This window comes from Sapajus apella, unplaced genomic scaffold (assembly GCF_009761245.1).
Source record: "Sapajus apella isolate SASKATOON/1434 unplaced genomic scaffold, GSC_monkey_1.0 scaffold95, whole genome shotgun sequence".
Taxonomy (NCBI): Eukaryota; Metazoa; Chordata; class Mammalia; order Primates; family Cebidae; genus Sapajus; species Sapajus apella.
In genome coordinates this window covers 6,341,023-6,357,536 of record NW_022437035.1, presented here as the reverse complement: position 1 = coordinate 6,357,536, position 16,514 = coordinate 6,341,023, and the positions used below count along the sequence as shown (strand labels likewise).

Below are 16,514 nucleotides of genomic sequence, written 5' to 3'. Positions count from 1 at the left end.
AAAATAAATAGCTCTGAAAACCCAACTGGCTCCCCTATAAGATCAAAAGAGAAGCACTACTTCTTGTTAAAAGCAAGAAGGCCTGGCTGACCTGTGACCAAGAGGGGAGCACATGGCTGCAGCCTGACTCACCCTTGATGGTCTCTCCTCACTCAGCTGCTTTGAATCCCCTCAAGCCCACCTGCCTGCCTGTGCACCCAGGACCCAGGCTTCACCCTAGTGAGTGCAGAGAGGGGGAAGTGATAGAGTTAGTGTGGATAAGTTATTGGAGATGTGCAGACATCACAGGCAGGTTGTTGCAAATGCTCACCACGTTTGATCAACACGGTCAGTGTCCCTGCAAGGAGGGGAGAAAGAGCTCAGAAGAGAAGCCAACCAATGATATCTAGGCTTGGGGTGCAGGGTGGGGAAATATGTGTCCTAGAAGCATCATTACTAGGCAAAGAGGTTGTTCCATTTTCAATCCTGGGTCACTCGTGTGAGTGAGCTATGGCACGATTCAGATAAACTTCCCATTTCTAAGAACACTGAACATCCGCCAGGCAGTCAACACTCTGGCTGGGGCAAAGCATCCCTAGTAACTCACTTCCCCAACCCAGAAGGAAAAAGAAGTCAGGAACCTTAATAATTGGAACACTGGCCTCAACTGTCCCTACTACTCCCCAAACTACAGCTGCTCACCAATGGCACAAGTGAATACAAATGTGGAGTCAGGGAGCAGGAAAGGAATAGGAAAATAAAGTTCCCTCCCCATCACAGGAAAACTGGTTTTGCTCACAGTAGCCATGTTGAATGGGAAGCAATGTTATCCTGGGAATAAGAAATGGTAGTTTCAGTGGTGGCTGTTGTTCCACCACTCTGGGAGACCAAACAAAATGCTACTATTTGCACATTTCAAAATTTAATAGCGATAACTGTTTGAACAAAGATGCCAAATGCAGTTTTGCAAACACGAATTTCAGAAGCACAGAAGATGCGACCATGGATCTGCCTCAGACAGAACACTGCCAGCCAGATGCCCACAACCCTCTACTCTGCAGGCTCTGTGGGCCAACTCTCAGCCTCCACACTCAGCTCACCCTAGCACACCCCTCAATGGTACCTGCAGTGGTGCTTCCTGCTGGCAAGCCAGAAGGCACTGTCACACGCATAGCAGTGGGCGGCCAGGTGGTCAGGGAGCCAACGGGTCATCTGCCAAACAAGATGGGGCCAGGTTACTGACAGGAGATGGGCCATCCAGCTGGAGCCAGCAGAGCCATGCTGGGGACAGCAAGAGTCACAAGGACCACATTGGCTCCAGTGGCACCAGCCCAGCGGATCTGATGTCAACAGTACAAGAAAGGCGTCCAAATCGTTTCCCTGGAGGGGACAACAATTTCCCCTGAGATAAAGCAGCAGGCAGCAGCACCCTGGGTCACTGTGAGAGCTGGCAAGGCTCTAGTTCATTGAGGCAATGAAGAGGGAGGGCCAGCTTGCCAAGTCTCCCTGGCTTAGAAATCCTAGGCTTGATGTGGGTTCCCAGGAGCTGAGGTACCAGAGGCTCAAGGCTAGCTGTGCTGTGAGGTGCTTCCTTGGCCAGGGACATGGGATGGGAATGGGGGTGGAGAAGAACCACGAAACAGTTAAATGGATGGTACTCAGAGCAGGGGCTGAGCCTGTACCTCCGTATCCTGTTTATCCACCTGCTCCCAGCTGGCTTCAGAGAAAATCTCTGTGCTGCAGCGAGACAAACAGCTCTGATCCAGATTGTTTTCCAAGTCGGGGACTGAAGTCTGTTGGCAAACAAACACAGCTGAACAGAATAAACCTGGTCTCCTCCCAATAAAAGAAAAGGCCTGGTGAAGGGAGCACTGAGGACTCTGGATGGGGCCGAGTGCTAGGACGGCTGAGTCTGCAGATGCATTAGCCATCAAGAACTGGGGTGAACAGGTGCAGGGATGGGCCTGGGCTCAGCTGGGAGAGGGATACACTGGTTGTGTACAGTGACTCTGCAGTAGAAAGACAGGCTTCAGGGTTCCAGAAAGTGAGTGAGAGAGAAGTGACCGAAATGGAATGGGAATTCTGTATGTCAGCTGTTCCACTGGGCCTGTCAATCCAACCCTGCCCACCACTTAGTTAAAGCTGAGTGCTTTCAGCATGCCCTCCTTTTCTTGGAAGGATTCTCTGAGAACATGAGAAACTATCATTAGCATGAAGGAAAAGCCAAGAAGTCACTTTGAATTGAAAGTCATTGGATGTGCCCGCCTTTAATGTACGCTGACCACTTGAGAGCCAGGCTCACACTTGTACTTGAATGGCCTGAGTCAAGTCCACCCAGAAAAGAAAGCACCTCCTTAAGAACCCCCACTCTGGTACCCCTGTTTACAGCCCCCAACCCCATCAGACCTAACTCCTCAACAGTGCTAGAAACCAGTCCTTCTCTCCATTTCTACTGCCAGCATCTGCCACGGGGTGGGTATAAATATTTGTTTAAAAAGAACTACATTTGGCTGGGCACAGTGGCTCATGCCTGTAATCCCAGCACTTTGGGAGGCCGAGGTGGGTAGATCACCTGAGGTCAGGAGTTGGAGACTAGCCTGGCCAACATGGTGAAACTCTGTCTCTACTTAAAATACAAAAATTAGCTGGGCATGGTGGCTCATGCCTGTAATCCCAGCTACTCAGGAAGCTGAGGCAGGAGAATCGCTTGAGCCCAAGAGGTGGAGGTTACAGTGAACTGAGATCACGCCACTACACTCTAGCCTGGGTGACAAGAGTGAAACTCCATCTGGAAAAAAAAAAAAAGAAAAAGAACTAAACCTTCAGAACTATAGCCCACGTCTGGAAGGGCTAATACTTTGTAGTTACTAAGGTAGAACAGGCACTAAAATCTGACAGGAATAACTTGGCATTGCCCTACAGATGTCACTCTGCCCATGGGTTCAAGCCCTTCTGAAGACTTGTGATCCCCTGTCTGAGAGATCTGATCAACCATGGAGTGCAGGCTCAGTCTCTTCCTCTCTAATGGCCTCAACAGGACATCTGCGGAAAGTAAGCAGAGCAGAAAACAGGCAGGCTGCCATCACTGTGGAGGAGGTTCATCTCCAGCCTCGTCACAGGGCTACTCTGGACCTTTCCAATCCTTTAACAACCTGTACCAATCACCATGCCCCCTGGGCACCAAGGGCACTCAGCCTCAGTGTGCCCTATCTCCTTGGGCAGCTAGGAATACCACAGCCTACTCACCACCTCATCCCCAAAGTCTCCATTGAAGCGTAGCGAGCTAGTCAGATACTGGCTCTCCAGGCGACTCTTCAGCTCCTGGACTTGTTTCTTCAAAGTTTCTACTTCCTGCTGGTGGCCTGACTCAATCTGGCGCAGGCGCTGCTGGATCGTGTCTGTGTACACTGGCATGCCATCATCGTCCAGGTGGCTGCGGGAAGGCTGGTCGGGGCTGCTGGTTACAGATGGCCTCCCTGAGTGGCTATGCAGCCACTTGTGGTGCAAGTTCCTCGAGTGTAAGTGGGCAGAGCTGCAGCTCATAGCAGACAGCTGACAGCTCAGTGAGTCCTTGCTCCTACCAGCCTCCCCATTGGCGCAGTGCCCATTGGGTGTGGGGTACTTCTGGAGGGTGCTAAGACCTGAGGGCTGCTCTGAGGCCCTGTTTTCAGTCTCTGGGGCACCGTTGCACACAAGCCCCTCTTTACATTCGGCTAAAGGCAAGGCACAAGGGGAACGTGTCAGGCTGAGAGTGCTGCCAGGGGAAGTCCTGTGCACTACAGACCCTACTTGGGGCCTCTCAACCATGCTTGTCTCTGAAGGGCTGGGTTCCATGGTTTGGGGAAGCATGTCCTTGCCACTATTCACAAGGCAAGGTCTATCATGGCCTTCGGACCCACTTTCTGACTTCACCTTATCTTCCAACATGTCTGTGGAACCATCCACGTTTGGTCCTCTGGTCTCAAAATGGACTTGGGAAGACAGCAGAGAATACAACTGTGAGGTACCATAGCCAACCTTTGCACCTACTGGGATTGGAAGAACTGCTTCCTCCCTACCCTCTGTAATCTCCTCTGTTCGAAACTGCTCCACAGGGTCCTCCAGAAAATCCTCTCCCCTGGCGGGGACCTGGAGAGAACTGAGGAGAACACTGTGCCCACCCTGCTGTTCAGAAATACCCTGTGAAAACAGAGGCAGGCTCATGCCCGGATGGCTCTTCACAGCAGCATCACCCAGTTCTGGGTCTTGGTGAAGTCCAATGGCTGAGGCCTCAAGTGTCTTCCTCCTGCTCTCCTTTTCTAAGAGGGAGTCCTCTTTACCCTCCTGCATCTCAGTGCCTGCCCTGTGAGCAGGCTCCTCTACTCCACTCTCCTCTTTGGTGGCCTCCTGCAAGATGTTCTCCATTTGCCCCTCAGCTACTCCAGCTGCAACAGAAAGTTCAGCACCGCCCGGCACTCTGGTGGGCTTCCCCAGGCTGTCAGCAGAAGGGGGATCCTCTCCAGGGCCAGCCAGGCTGCTCAGCTCTAGCGAGCGCCGGTGCTCCTGCCACTTCTCATTCAGGCTGGGGTCGCTGCAGCGCCGGCTGGTCAGAGGCACTGTGTTGTCACAGGCTGTGGTCAGATTGTCAAATGATCTAGTCTTTGGTAGCCTAAAGGAAAGGAATTTGGGAGAAATGAGAATCTTGGAAGGTGTTTTCAGGGAAGTAGGAGACCATAGGGTTTAACAAGCAGTTGTTTCATAATTGGGTCCATTACAGCTACTCATGGAGCTGCAGCATCTCTGGAGCAAAGCCTAGACTGCTGGAGCAGCAAAGCTCCTGAGCAAGTCCTTTTCCTAGTGTGCAGATCTCCTCTCACACTGCCTCCACCCTAGGCCCCATACATACAAATGAGCTAACAGCAAATGCTATTTTCTTTCTTTTTTTGAGACAGTCTCACTCTGTTGCCCAGGCTGAAGTGCAGTGGTGCAATCTGAGCTCACTGCAACATCTGCCCCCCAGGTTCAGGCAATTCTGCCTCAGCCTCCCGAGTAGCTGGGACTACAGGTGTGTGCCACTATGCCTGGCTAATTTTTTTGTATTTTTAGTAGAGATGGGGGGTTTCACCATTTTGTCCAGGCTGGTCTTGAACTCCTAACCTCAGGTGATCTGCCCATCTCGGCTTCCCAAAGTGATGGGATTACAGGTGTGAGCCACTGCGGCCGGCCTGCAAATGCTGTTTTCAAAAGACGTTCTTCATGATGCTGCTGTGTTTCTCAGCGGATGGCAAAGTAGCACTGGTGTTTCTTAATATTACAGTATTTTAAATTAATGTGTTATCTATCATTCTGAATTTAATAAAGCTAATTCTCAAGAGACAAAGCCAATTTTTTTTTTTTTTTTTTTTTTGAGACAAGGTCTTGCTCAGTTATCCAGGCTGGAATGCAATGGATCTTGGGTCATTGCAACAACCTCCACCTCCCAGGCTCAAGCAATCCACTTGCCTCAGCCTCCCAAGTAGCTGGGACTACAGGTATGTGCTACCACACTTGGCTAGGTTTTGCATTTTAGGTAGAAACAGGGTCTCACCATGTTGCCTAGGCCGGTCTGGAACTCCTGGGCCCAAGTAATCCTCCTGCCTCAGCTCCCAAAATGCTAAGATTACAGGCATCAGCCACTAAGCCTGGCCCAAAGCTAAACTTTCTATTACCTGACAGCATCTGCCTTTTAAGCCTCGGAAGACAAATCATGGTAAATAGGCAGGAGCACAGAGCGGTGGGGAAAACACAAACTAGGGGGTCACAGAAAACCCAAAGGATTTGCTCTATCACTGAGGAGCTGCTCAGTGCATACAAAAGAACCATGAAGCAACAGGGCCCAATTCACTCCCAGAAACAAGGCTCTTACAGCCTTGTAACCCAGAAACACTTATACCTTCCCTGAAAAAATTGCAGACATCTAAGAAAGATGCTGTGGACCCAGATAACAACATGATCTCTGACCATCCCTGGACATGCCCCAACACGGGAATATACCCACACACAGGCTGTCAGGCCTGTGGCATCACCCCTGGGCTCACCGGCTCAGGGGGGTATCATCAGGGCTGGTGCCTGGTGCTGGGTATGGCGCACAGCTGTCATCCACAGGGGTGGTTGGGGATGGGCAGGGCAGGTACACTGCACTCCACAGCATCAGGTTACGCACATGGCACACAGGGTACAGCACCTGAGGAGGGGGGAGGACACAAGTTTAAATATGTCCCAGTGAGTCTTCTAGGATATCTGGAAATGAGGATCAAGAGCGAGTACCCAGCTGGAATACCCAACAGGGCTGACAGGATCTCCACGAAGAGGCAGCACCAGTGGATGCAGGTCTATCCCAAGAGGACCAGTACAGGACTAGACATTTTATATGGCCAACATTTTCCTCTTGAGAGCATGAAAATCTAGAAGATTGTTTTAGATCCCTTTCTCATTAATAGTTATTTCTTAGGTCACCTTCAATGACTGACTTTCATTGGCTTGATTTGTTGCTTTTACTGCCTAAGAAAGTGAGTCATTCTGTTACTCACTTTCATGGTGATTGTCCATCCAGCTGGCACAGAAGCTTGGCTTCAGGAGACACTGTCACACCCATTTTATAGGCTCATTTAAATTAATCATGTGAAAAGAAGGAAATTTTTCTACTTCCCCAGAAGGCACATTGCATGGGAGAGACAAGCAGCTTAAATCTTTTCTTTGACTACTTAAATGTAATGAGAACCATATTAATAGTCCAGGAAATCCATATAAACTCTGATTAGCCTCCTTTTCATTTCTTTAGGGTTTAGGATGCATTCTGACAAAGATAACATTACTATGAAACTCACACACAGGTCTATATGCCTCCTTTTCTTTGCTTAACAGAAGGCATTCATTCCTTTAGGGAACAAAGTCTTAAAAGCCCTGCCCTGCCAGCTCTTCATGTGAGCAGAGAATCACAGACAGACAGACACACATACCAATGTCAAACACAATTTTCTGTGTTCCTTCTCTGAGATGGAAGTTATGGGGGATATCATTGCTTACTGACACTGGGAGGGTGCTGGGGGCCTGGTGGCAGCTCTTTCTGAGCTATCAGTACATCAGGAAGCAACTTAAGTGCCTCTCCCATAAGACAAAACATGCTAGAAATAAGCTCTGGAGGCAGAGCCAAAAAAGATTCATGTCTAGGGTGGCAAAGTAGAGATCTGTGTTAAACCAAACCACCCTCAGCAAGTAGTCATCAGAAACACATCAGATCATCAGAAGCAGGCCTTCCTCAGGACAGAATCGCAGGGGAAAAATGGAACCAATCCATCCAGAGACAGTAGAGATGCCTTCACAAAAACAGTCACTACTCAAAAAGGCTCTCATGTCACCAACCCCCAAACCCTTCTGCTGACCATAGTGGAAAGGCTGAAGGATACATACGGCTTCTGATTGAGAAGAATACAGTAGATTTTTGAAAGGCTTGTTGCCTGCCCGAAGAAGCGACCACACGGAACATGTCCGTTCCTGAGTATGCTTTTCCCCTCTCTCCTTGGCGTTGTTGCACAGGAATGTTCCAAAGAGGCAGGAATAGGTGTGCTGCACCAGTTTCACCTATAGGAGTCCAATGAAGCACAAATTAAGCAATCAGGCATGCATTCTCTGAGAGGTCAGCTCAGCTGAGCCACCTTATCCTGACATCCCTGAGAATACTTTACTCTGTCAGGACAGGGGAACCCAGTAAGCCATGCAGTAGCCTCCTCTTCCTCACACCACCGATTCCAGGACCCAACCCCAACCGAGTCAAAGACAAGATTATTGGTACTCTCATTCCTCTTAGCTTCCCTGATAAACAGTCTGAGATTCTGAATTAACAGCCGCCCACACAAGCGCCAGAGCATATGAACTGGGTACAGGAGCATGTCAGTGTACACCTCAAGCCTGAGCTGAGAGGATACTTATAACACTACTTGTTCATTTGACAAATTATTCAGCATTTCACATGCCCCAGACATGACTAAGATGCTGGACATGCAGCAATGACCAGCAAACTCTTCTGCCCTCACAGAGCTTGCTCTAGTCATAGGTGAAGAGTGACCAGTGCTATGGAGAACAAGGCAGACTGAGATGGACAGGATATGTATGGGGCAGTGCAGGATGGCCTCACTGGCTGGGACCCAATGAACATGAAAGAGCAGGTATGTGGGTATCTAAGGGGAAGCACTCCAGGCAGGGGCAACCACATGTGCAATGGCCTTGAGGTAAGCACATGCTTGCAATTTCTGAGGTGCAGCAAGTGTAACTAAAGGAGACTGCACAAGAGGGAGAATGGTAGGAAATGAACCGAGAGAGGTAACCTCTAGGAAGGCCCTGGAGGCCACTTTAAGGACTTTGGCTTTTACTTTGTGTAAAATGTAACTAAAGGTTTTTAAGCAAAGGAATGACACAGTCTGTCTTATGTTTTAGAAGAGACTCTATGCTGGGATGACTCAATTGGGGTAGGAGATGATGGTGGCCTGAACCAGTGTGGTACCAGTAAAGGTGGCAATAAATAATCAGGTTTTAGACATATTTTGAAAGCAGAGCTGTAGAATCTGACTGTGAAAGATAAAAGAAAGAGACTTGGGGATGACAAAGAATTTTGCCCTAAACAAAAGGAGGGATGGAAATGCCATATGGTGAGAGAGGAGACTTCTGGAAGATCAAGTTTGGAAGATCAAATTTCTGTGAGGAAACACAGAAATTAAGAATAAAGTTTTGGACAAGTGCGGCGACTCATGCCTGTAATACCAGCACTTTGCAAGGCTGGGGTAGGAGGATATTGTTTGACCCCAGGTGTTTTAGATGTGCCTGGGCAACAAAGCAAGACCCCATCTCTACAAAAATAAAAATATCAGCCAGGCACAGTGGTGCACACCTGCAGTCCTAACTAATCAGGAGGCTAAGGTGAGAAGATCACTTGACTCTGGGAGTTCAAGGCTGCAGTAAGCTGTGTTTGTGCCACTATACTCCAGTCTGGGTGACAGTGAGATGCTGTCTCAAAAAAGAAGAATTAAGTTTTGCATTTATTAAGTCTGAAATAACATTAAGACAGCCAAGTGGAGATACTTAGTAGTCATATTAGATATGTGAGGCTGAAGTGGAGAGGTCTAAGCTGAAGGTGTATAAATGTGGGACTCATCAGCATATAGATGGCAATTAAAGCCACTAGAATGAATGAAATACTTAGAAGTATAGATGGAGAAGCAGCCTGGAGGCTGGGCAATGGGGCATTCCAACATTTAGAACTGGGGGGTAGCTTATAGCTATAATCCTTTGGGTGACCAAGGTGGGAGGTTTGAAACCAGCCTAGGCAACACAGTGAGACTCCATGTCTATTTACAAAAAAAAAATTTTTTTCATTAGCCAGGCATATTGGCATGTGCCTGTGGTCTCAGCTACTGGGGAGGCTGAAGTGGGAGAATCCCTTGAGTCCACGAGGTTGAGGCTGCAGTGAATTATGATCATACCACTGTACTCCAGCCTGGGAGACACAGTGAGACATTATCTAAAAAAAAAAAAAAAAAAAGAACTGGTGGGATTTAAAGGAATCAGCAAGGGAGGCAGAAACAACCAGCCAGTAAGCTAAGAGGAGAACTAAGAGCAAGGAAGTGCTACAAGTCAAGTGAAGACAGCATTTCAAGGAAGAACTGGTTAAACTATGTCAAATGGTAATGATGGATCAAAGAGATGAAGACTGAGAACTCATCACTGGATTAGTGACATGAAGGTCACTGGTCATTTTGACAAGAACAGCTTTGGTAAAGCGGTGGGGTGAATGCCTGATTGAAGTGGGTTTAAGAGAATGGAAAGAGGAATTTGACAAAGCAAGGACAGAAAACTTGAGGAGCTCTGCTGTAAAGGGGAACAAGAGAAATGGGATGATGGCTAGAGGTAAATGCGGGACCAAGAATGGGTTTTGAAAAGATGGGAGACACAATGCCACATTTTCATGCTGAAGGTCATGCTCTGGTAGAGAGGGAAACGAACGCACTGATGCAGAAGACAGAGAAGAGAAATGCTGGAGCCAGCCAGCAGCGCAGCAGATGAGAGGGAATGAGAGCTGTTGTGCAGGTGGACAGAGGGGCTGGAAGAGGACAAGGATAGTGCACCCTCCGTCAAAGGAGAGGGTGCAGACAGCGCAACACAGACATAGGGGGTCTGGCAGAAGAACTGGAGGAAGCATGGTCCAGACATTCTGATTGCTTCTATTTCTAACTGCTATTTAGGGTTTCTACCATCCCTTTAAAAAAAAACTTAAGTTTAAAACAACTCAAGGACTTCATGCAAACCTGGCATACCTGGATTTTCTCTTTTTGAAAAGTAAATAGTAAAACTATTTACTTAAAAAAATAGAAACAGGAAAAAAAATCACCTCTATTAAATTCTAAAGAGGCTGTACAGTTTCATGTGAGAACTGGCCCACTAACATTTGTACTGACCCTCCTTCAAATTGAGAAGGTCCCCAAAATGAAGAAACTCACAAGGAATGCTTCATTGAACTCAAAAGAGCAAGGAAATTGCCTCTGAAGCTGATGAACACAGTCAAGCCACTGCAGAAACACTGGGCAACGTTCATTCAGATCATCCGAGTTCTCCCCATGACCACACCGGTCAGCAAATTTATGGCCAAAATCCAGCCACTCCATTTCCACGAGGACCTGGAAACCCTGCAGGGAAGCACCCAGGAGAGACCAATTGTGCTAGACTATCCAGACTGTGACAGTCCCGAGCCTGGTGTCACAGAAAGCAATCCCTTCTAATAGCCTCCCAGAAAGCCCACCTCGCCTTGCCTTTGCTCTATCCCTAATGAGGCACACACTTAAGGAAATTTCCCAATTCCCTGAACTCTATTCCATGATGACTGAAATGGTACTAACTGTGTTTATCTAAGCCTTTCTTGAATCTGTTTGTATTTTTAGCCTCTTGAATTCACTATATAAAACCACACTTTTCCCCTCAATTTCTCTTTCAACATTTCTGCCTCTGGTGTTATACTAACAAAGTCAAATTTGCAAAATCCTTCCACACCCCAGGTTTAGTAAGTATTTGCATATATTTTAGGATACTTTGATTTTTCTTTCATCTTTAACCCAACAGATAGTTATTTCAGAGTAGAGCTGCTTCTCCACAGGACACTCTGTGGTAATAGCTAGCATGCCAATATCCTTTTACAGACACCTCATTTTCATGAGGTAGCTAGAAAGTTTTCTAAGTAGATAGACTGCAGAGGAAAATATGGCTGTATTCTCAATACCTTGTTACCCAACATCTGCCCCATTTTAAGAGATGCAAGAACTGTAAGAGAAACCACAATTTAGCTCATAATATAAAGGAAAAAATAATCAAAACAGAAATTTCACTTTCTTTAACCTAATCACCACCCCCAAAACTGGTAATATCACTCCTGAGGGGTGTGATATTACCCTCCCACCCCACCCCGCTCATCCTCAAGTACCAGCTCCTACTATCTGGATGCACTCACCTCTATGGTTCGGTAATAAGGGTCCAGCAAGAGCTTAGCCAGTGCCACAATCTGGGGGGTGCGGTCCCAGCCATCTGAGCAGTGCACTAGCACTGGCCGCTGATCCTGATCCAAAGCATGCACTACCAGAAGTGCTGATTTCAGAAGCACAGACAAGTGATGGAGCCATTTTGTGCTTTCAAGAGCTGACAGCCAACTATAAAAACAGGAGGCGATTAGAAAATGCTGATTTTTACAATTTACTGCATCATGCTCAAGCTTGTCAAATTACAAAGTAATTCCCAAAGATTTCTCTCTCCAAATATAACACTGCCAAAATAAAAAAAGCCTGTGTGTTTATAAAGCATGTATCAGGATGAGACCCAAGCCCTACTATACAATAGAGAAGAGGCTTAGAAACAGGGGCTGCAATTAATAGGACCACCTTTTGTTCCAAAATCTGTATGGGTTATTTCCCAGACAAAATATTTGACATTTTTCAGTTCGGAAAAGTGGCTCTTTCTGAAACCTTCTCCTTGAAGGAAATGTAGCCACTTCTGAGATGTAAAACAGAAGATATTTAATAATCAGTAACTATGTTCAACAAGTTCTCCAAAAAAAAAAAGAAAAAAAAGAAAAACTCATGAATACAAATAGATCTGAGATATAAGCTGGACGCCATATACAAGAATGGTATACACAACATTGCCTATGACCCAGACTGTAACACCTATCTCTGTAAATGTTTACTAAAACCAGATGGGCCCAATCTGATGATTTATATTCACGCAAATTACTACACCCAATGGCCACATAATGTTCCTGGGCTCAACACAGACTGGATTCAGCAGGGCTATAAGAAGATCCTTTTTTTGAAAGACGTTTAGGGGCCAGGTGGCAGTGGCTCATGCCTGTAATCCCAGCGCTTTGGGAGGCTGAGGTAGGCGGATCACTTGAGGTCAGGAGTTCAAGACCAGCCTGGCCAACATGCTGAAACCCCATCTCTACTAAAACAAAAAATTAGGCCAGGTGTGGTGGCTCATGCCTGTAATCCCAGCACTCTGGGAGGCCAAGGCTGGTCAGGAGTTCAAGACCAGCCTGGCCAACATGGTGAAAGCCCATCTCTACAAAAATACAAAAATTAACCAGGCATGATGGCAGGTGCCAGTAATCCCAGCTACTTGGGAGGCTGGGGCAGGAGAATTGCTTGAACACGGGAGGCGGAGGTTGTAGTGAGCCAAGATCATACACCGCTGCACTCTATCCTGGGTGACAGAGCAAGACTCCATCTCAGGAAAAAAAAAAAAAAAAAAAAGACAAAAAAAAGTTAGCTGGGTATGGTGGCATGTGCCTGTTATACCAGCTACTCGGAAAGCTGAGGCAGGAGAATCACTTGAACCTGGGTGGAGGTTGCAGTGAGCTGAGATTGCGGCACTGCACTCCAGCCTGGGCAACAGAGCGAGACTCTGTCTAAAAATAAAAAAGTTTTAAAAAAAGACCTTTAGGAATATTAGCCCTTGCTATCTGCCCCTGGGGAGCAATCACAAGCTAATCACACATTTTTTTTTTTTTTAACTGTGTTGAAATTTTGTTTCCTGTGATTTCCCTCACCCCTCCTACTCCCTTAAAAAAAAAAAAAAAAAAAAAAAAAAAAGTTCCAATTTTTCCCAAATGTGATCAGATTTGTAGTTAAAATCACAAATCAAGCCTTTCAAACAATGAGTCAGAGGAAGGAATAAAGACTTCTGTCAGGGGACTCTGGGAAGGTTATAAAGGCCGACTAAACCTTGCAGAATAAGTATGAATTCTTAGATAGTCTAAGGAGATGGGGGTCTTTCCAGGCAAACAGAAAACAATGCAGTGCATAAGTATTGGTTTTATATGCATTTGTTTGGATTACCAACCAGATTGTGACTCCTCAGAAGGCTAACACTATGTCTTAGTCATAACTGTACCCCCAGCACAGAGCCTAGCATACAGTAGGGAGTCCCACCGTTTAATGAACTGTAAGTCTGTTATGGCTAAAAATCCAATCTTAAGACTTTCTATTTCCTAGCAGGTACCTGAGAACATTTTTTTCCTGATGGATCAACTGTTAATTTTCATTCTTCACATATTCTTGAAAGGAACTAAAAGATAAGGCTTAGGAGAACAAATACTAAATTATCTCCTAGCCCCTGAATAAATGGTAAACAAGAGAACCAGTGTGAGGTTCTCTTGAACCTAACTATTATTTAATACCACCAGATGTTGTCTGTGACTAAAAAAGATGTGCTCCAAAAATCTGCCAGCCAGGGAGGGGCTGCTGAAAGACTCCCCATTCCCTTGTCCTATTATCAACCTGCACCAGAAGCCTACTATCCCCTCATCTTCCACAACCCCAAACACAGGCCAGGGGGCCTACTTTCAGCTGTCCCATCACTGCTATAGCTGCTTTTTATCCATGAGGGAGACTTCAGTGCAGCATTATGATTTGCTGCCAAATACATAAAAGCATTACCTTCAATAAAATCTCTAAGACCTTTAAGTGGACCAGGTGAGGGCTAATTATATCTTTTTGACTCTGACAGCTCTTTAAGAATTTTAATATATGGAAGGTATTGGAGATCATGTCGTGTTGATTACATCTTTCATTTTATAGACAGGAAAACTGAGATATACAGTAATTAAGCCCCTTGGCCAAGGTCACACAGTTTGTGGCAGATCCACTGGGTCTTTAGCAAGACTCCTACACACCACCCTAGGGAAGAAAGTGCTAGGACCTGGAACTGTATAGCAAATGCAAATGGCTAATCCCCAAAGGAGGCAGCAAGCTCAATTCTTCGGTCAGGCTTTCCCCAAAGGACACTGCTTCATACTCTGGACTGATTACAACTACGATGAATTTAATCATTTGCTACTGGCAGTCAGTATAAGTGGTTTAGGCAGCATCTGATTTAATAAATCAAATGAAGAATGCAGTAAAACTTGATGTGATCATGAGATCCACTGAATAAAACCCAGGGAAACAACTATGGGCTCCAGCACAAATACTAGAAAAAAGAAAATGCTGTCTTCTCTGGCACCGTATCTCTGGCTTCCTGAAATAGTAAAACAGGACTTTTAAATATTTATCTGTCCATTTTTGTTTTACAGAGCATTCTTCCTAATTTATCTTACAGTCAATCAGTATCACTGGAGAAGGTATTATTTCACCTTCCTCACTGCAAATGCCAGCCATTCATATTTAATAAGCAATAAAAATCATGATTAATGTTCTTAATAAATAAGAATAGTTTAGAAACTGAAAGCAAATGTAAAAGGAATTGACCTAATGGCAACTTTAACCCCTTCAGAACATGAATAAATTCTGATCTTTTATGATAAAACATCCCATTTCACAACAGGTAACTATCAATGTGGGACATCAGAAACTGAAGAATTAAATTACTTTGGGCTAAAGATGATGTGGAAGGGAAAGGTCCCAGGACAAACAGTAAGGCAGTGCTTCTGTTTTGATGACTGAGATTTCTTCTGTGCTGCAGATTTTAAAACTTTTCAAAGGGCTGTATATTCTCCCCAACTCTTCCTCCGTGCTGCCATACCTCTGACCAGGAAGGAGACACTGGGTCAGAGACTGGGCTGGTAACTGAAGTTTACCAAGAAACAGAAAGAAAGCCTGCTCCAAGCTAATTTTTTTTTCCCCATTAGTTCAAGGAAAGAAGAAAACTGATTTTTTTAAGAGCGATGCAAAATGAAAGCCAAGGCTAAGGACTTACTTTCCTGGATCTGGCATTTGAGTGCACAGCAACCGCAGAGACTGAAAACTCCTCCGAATAGAATGAATGTTTGCCATCCCCATAAACACAACTTCACAGTTCGGGTAATATTCTGGAGAGTAACAATAAAAAGAATACAAATATGTTGAATTTAAAGCCCACATGGCCAAATTTAAAAGAAACAAACTAGCTATAAAACAAACCCACTGCAGCTTCTGATTAATGAAACTGAAATGTTTTGAGATGCCTATTAGCCCGATCCTTTATAATAAGAGGAACACAGTGATTGAATTTTAACTATCTTTTTGAAAAGGGTAAAAAGGGAAGGTTAGATTTGTAAAGAAGCTACTGACATAAAATAAAAACTTATTTTTTTAAAAGAAAGGCCTACTTTGATCTCACTCTGGCTTTACTTCTTGGGCCTTATCTAACTTGTGGCTTTGGAATCTCTTTGAAAAGAACCTGGCAGAACAATGCTTTCACGCATTCAAATTTCACCTTGGTACAGCTGCTTTCAATTACCAGCTTAGACCACAAACAGCCTGGTGCCTCTTTCTGTGCCATAAGCACACTGCTGGCACTGGGTGGGAGGGGAGGGGTCCTTCCTTGGGGAAAGCTAGCATTCCAACAGTAACGGTGTTACAGTTTAGGACAGAGGCACCTTACCAGGGTTCTATGTTTACTGTTCCAATTTTCACCCCAGGTTTTCTAAGGAGGAGCCACGGAGGAGTTTGCTACAAGGCCAGTGAGGAGCATACCCTCTGTCAAAGGCAACAAAAAGCTTTTAGACAGCTGAGAAATTGAGCCCACTAAAGAGCAGCTTCCAAACATGAACAGGCCTTATTATGAGGAAGATCTGCTTTCCTTACCACCTAAAAATTGGCACAAAGAAGGAAGATTATGTGACTTCACTGCACCTCCTCCTCCATTTCTCCTCAGAAAAGAACATACGGTGTCAAGAATCCAAAGAGCAGCTTGGCACTCTCACGACAGGACAGATGAAGAATATGGCTTGCTACTCGTTTCAAATTGAGAACTAAGTCTCAGTTGGGCATGGGCTGCCCTCACAAGGATAAAGTATGGGCAACAAAGCACCATATACCTCACCTGGGCATTCGCAGCCTCCTCCTTTGGCTCGGTTCGCCACAGCAGCTGCATAGGAGCGTGCATCCAAGATCAAAAGCTTCTGCGGTTGGATGGCTAAACTCTCTGCTCCTGAAGCATTTGACAGAGAAGAATCTAGGGACATGGAGGGAGGGGGCACACTAAATGAAATGTGAAGAATTAGA

The 16,514-nt window shown here is 45.8% G+C and overlaps 1 protein-coding gene across 22 annotated transcripts in view; it reads right to left on the bottom strand.

The window, feature by feature from the left end:
- Positions 1–16,514, bottom strand: part of MTMR3 (myotubularin related protein 3) — a 130,399-nt gene that overhangs the window by 6,615 nt on the left and 107,270 nt on the right. For 11 of the 22 annotated variants that reach the window (XM_032256826.1, XM_032256834.1, XM_032256827.1 and 8 more), the window contains 10 exons: positions 16,333–16,464; positions 15,226–15,337; positions 11,489–11,684; positions 10,488–10,673; positions 7,408–7,578; positions 6,036–6,181; positions 3,226–4,627; positions 1,662–1,772; positions 1,103–1,191; positions 311–337 (listed from right to left, as the gene is read on the bottom strand). In XM_032256826.1, the coding sequence (XP_032112717.1) occupies positions 311–337; positions 1,103–1,191; positions 1,662–1,772; positions 3,226–4,627; positions 6,036–6,181; positions 7,408–7,578; positions 10,488–10,673; positions 11,489–11,684; positions 15,226–15,337; positions 16,333–16,464 (2,572 nt within the window). The remainder of the gene's footprint in view (positions 1–310; positions 338–1,102; positions 1,192–1,661; positions 1,773–3,225; positions 4,628–6,035; positions 6,182–7,407; positions 7,579–10,487; positions 10,674–11,488; positions 11,685–15,225; positions 15,338–16,332; positions 16,465–16,514) is intronic. The other 11 variants (XM_032256833.1, XM_032256839.1, XM_032256841.1 and 8 more) reach the window with 3 other exon arrangements.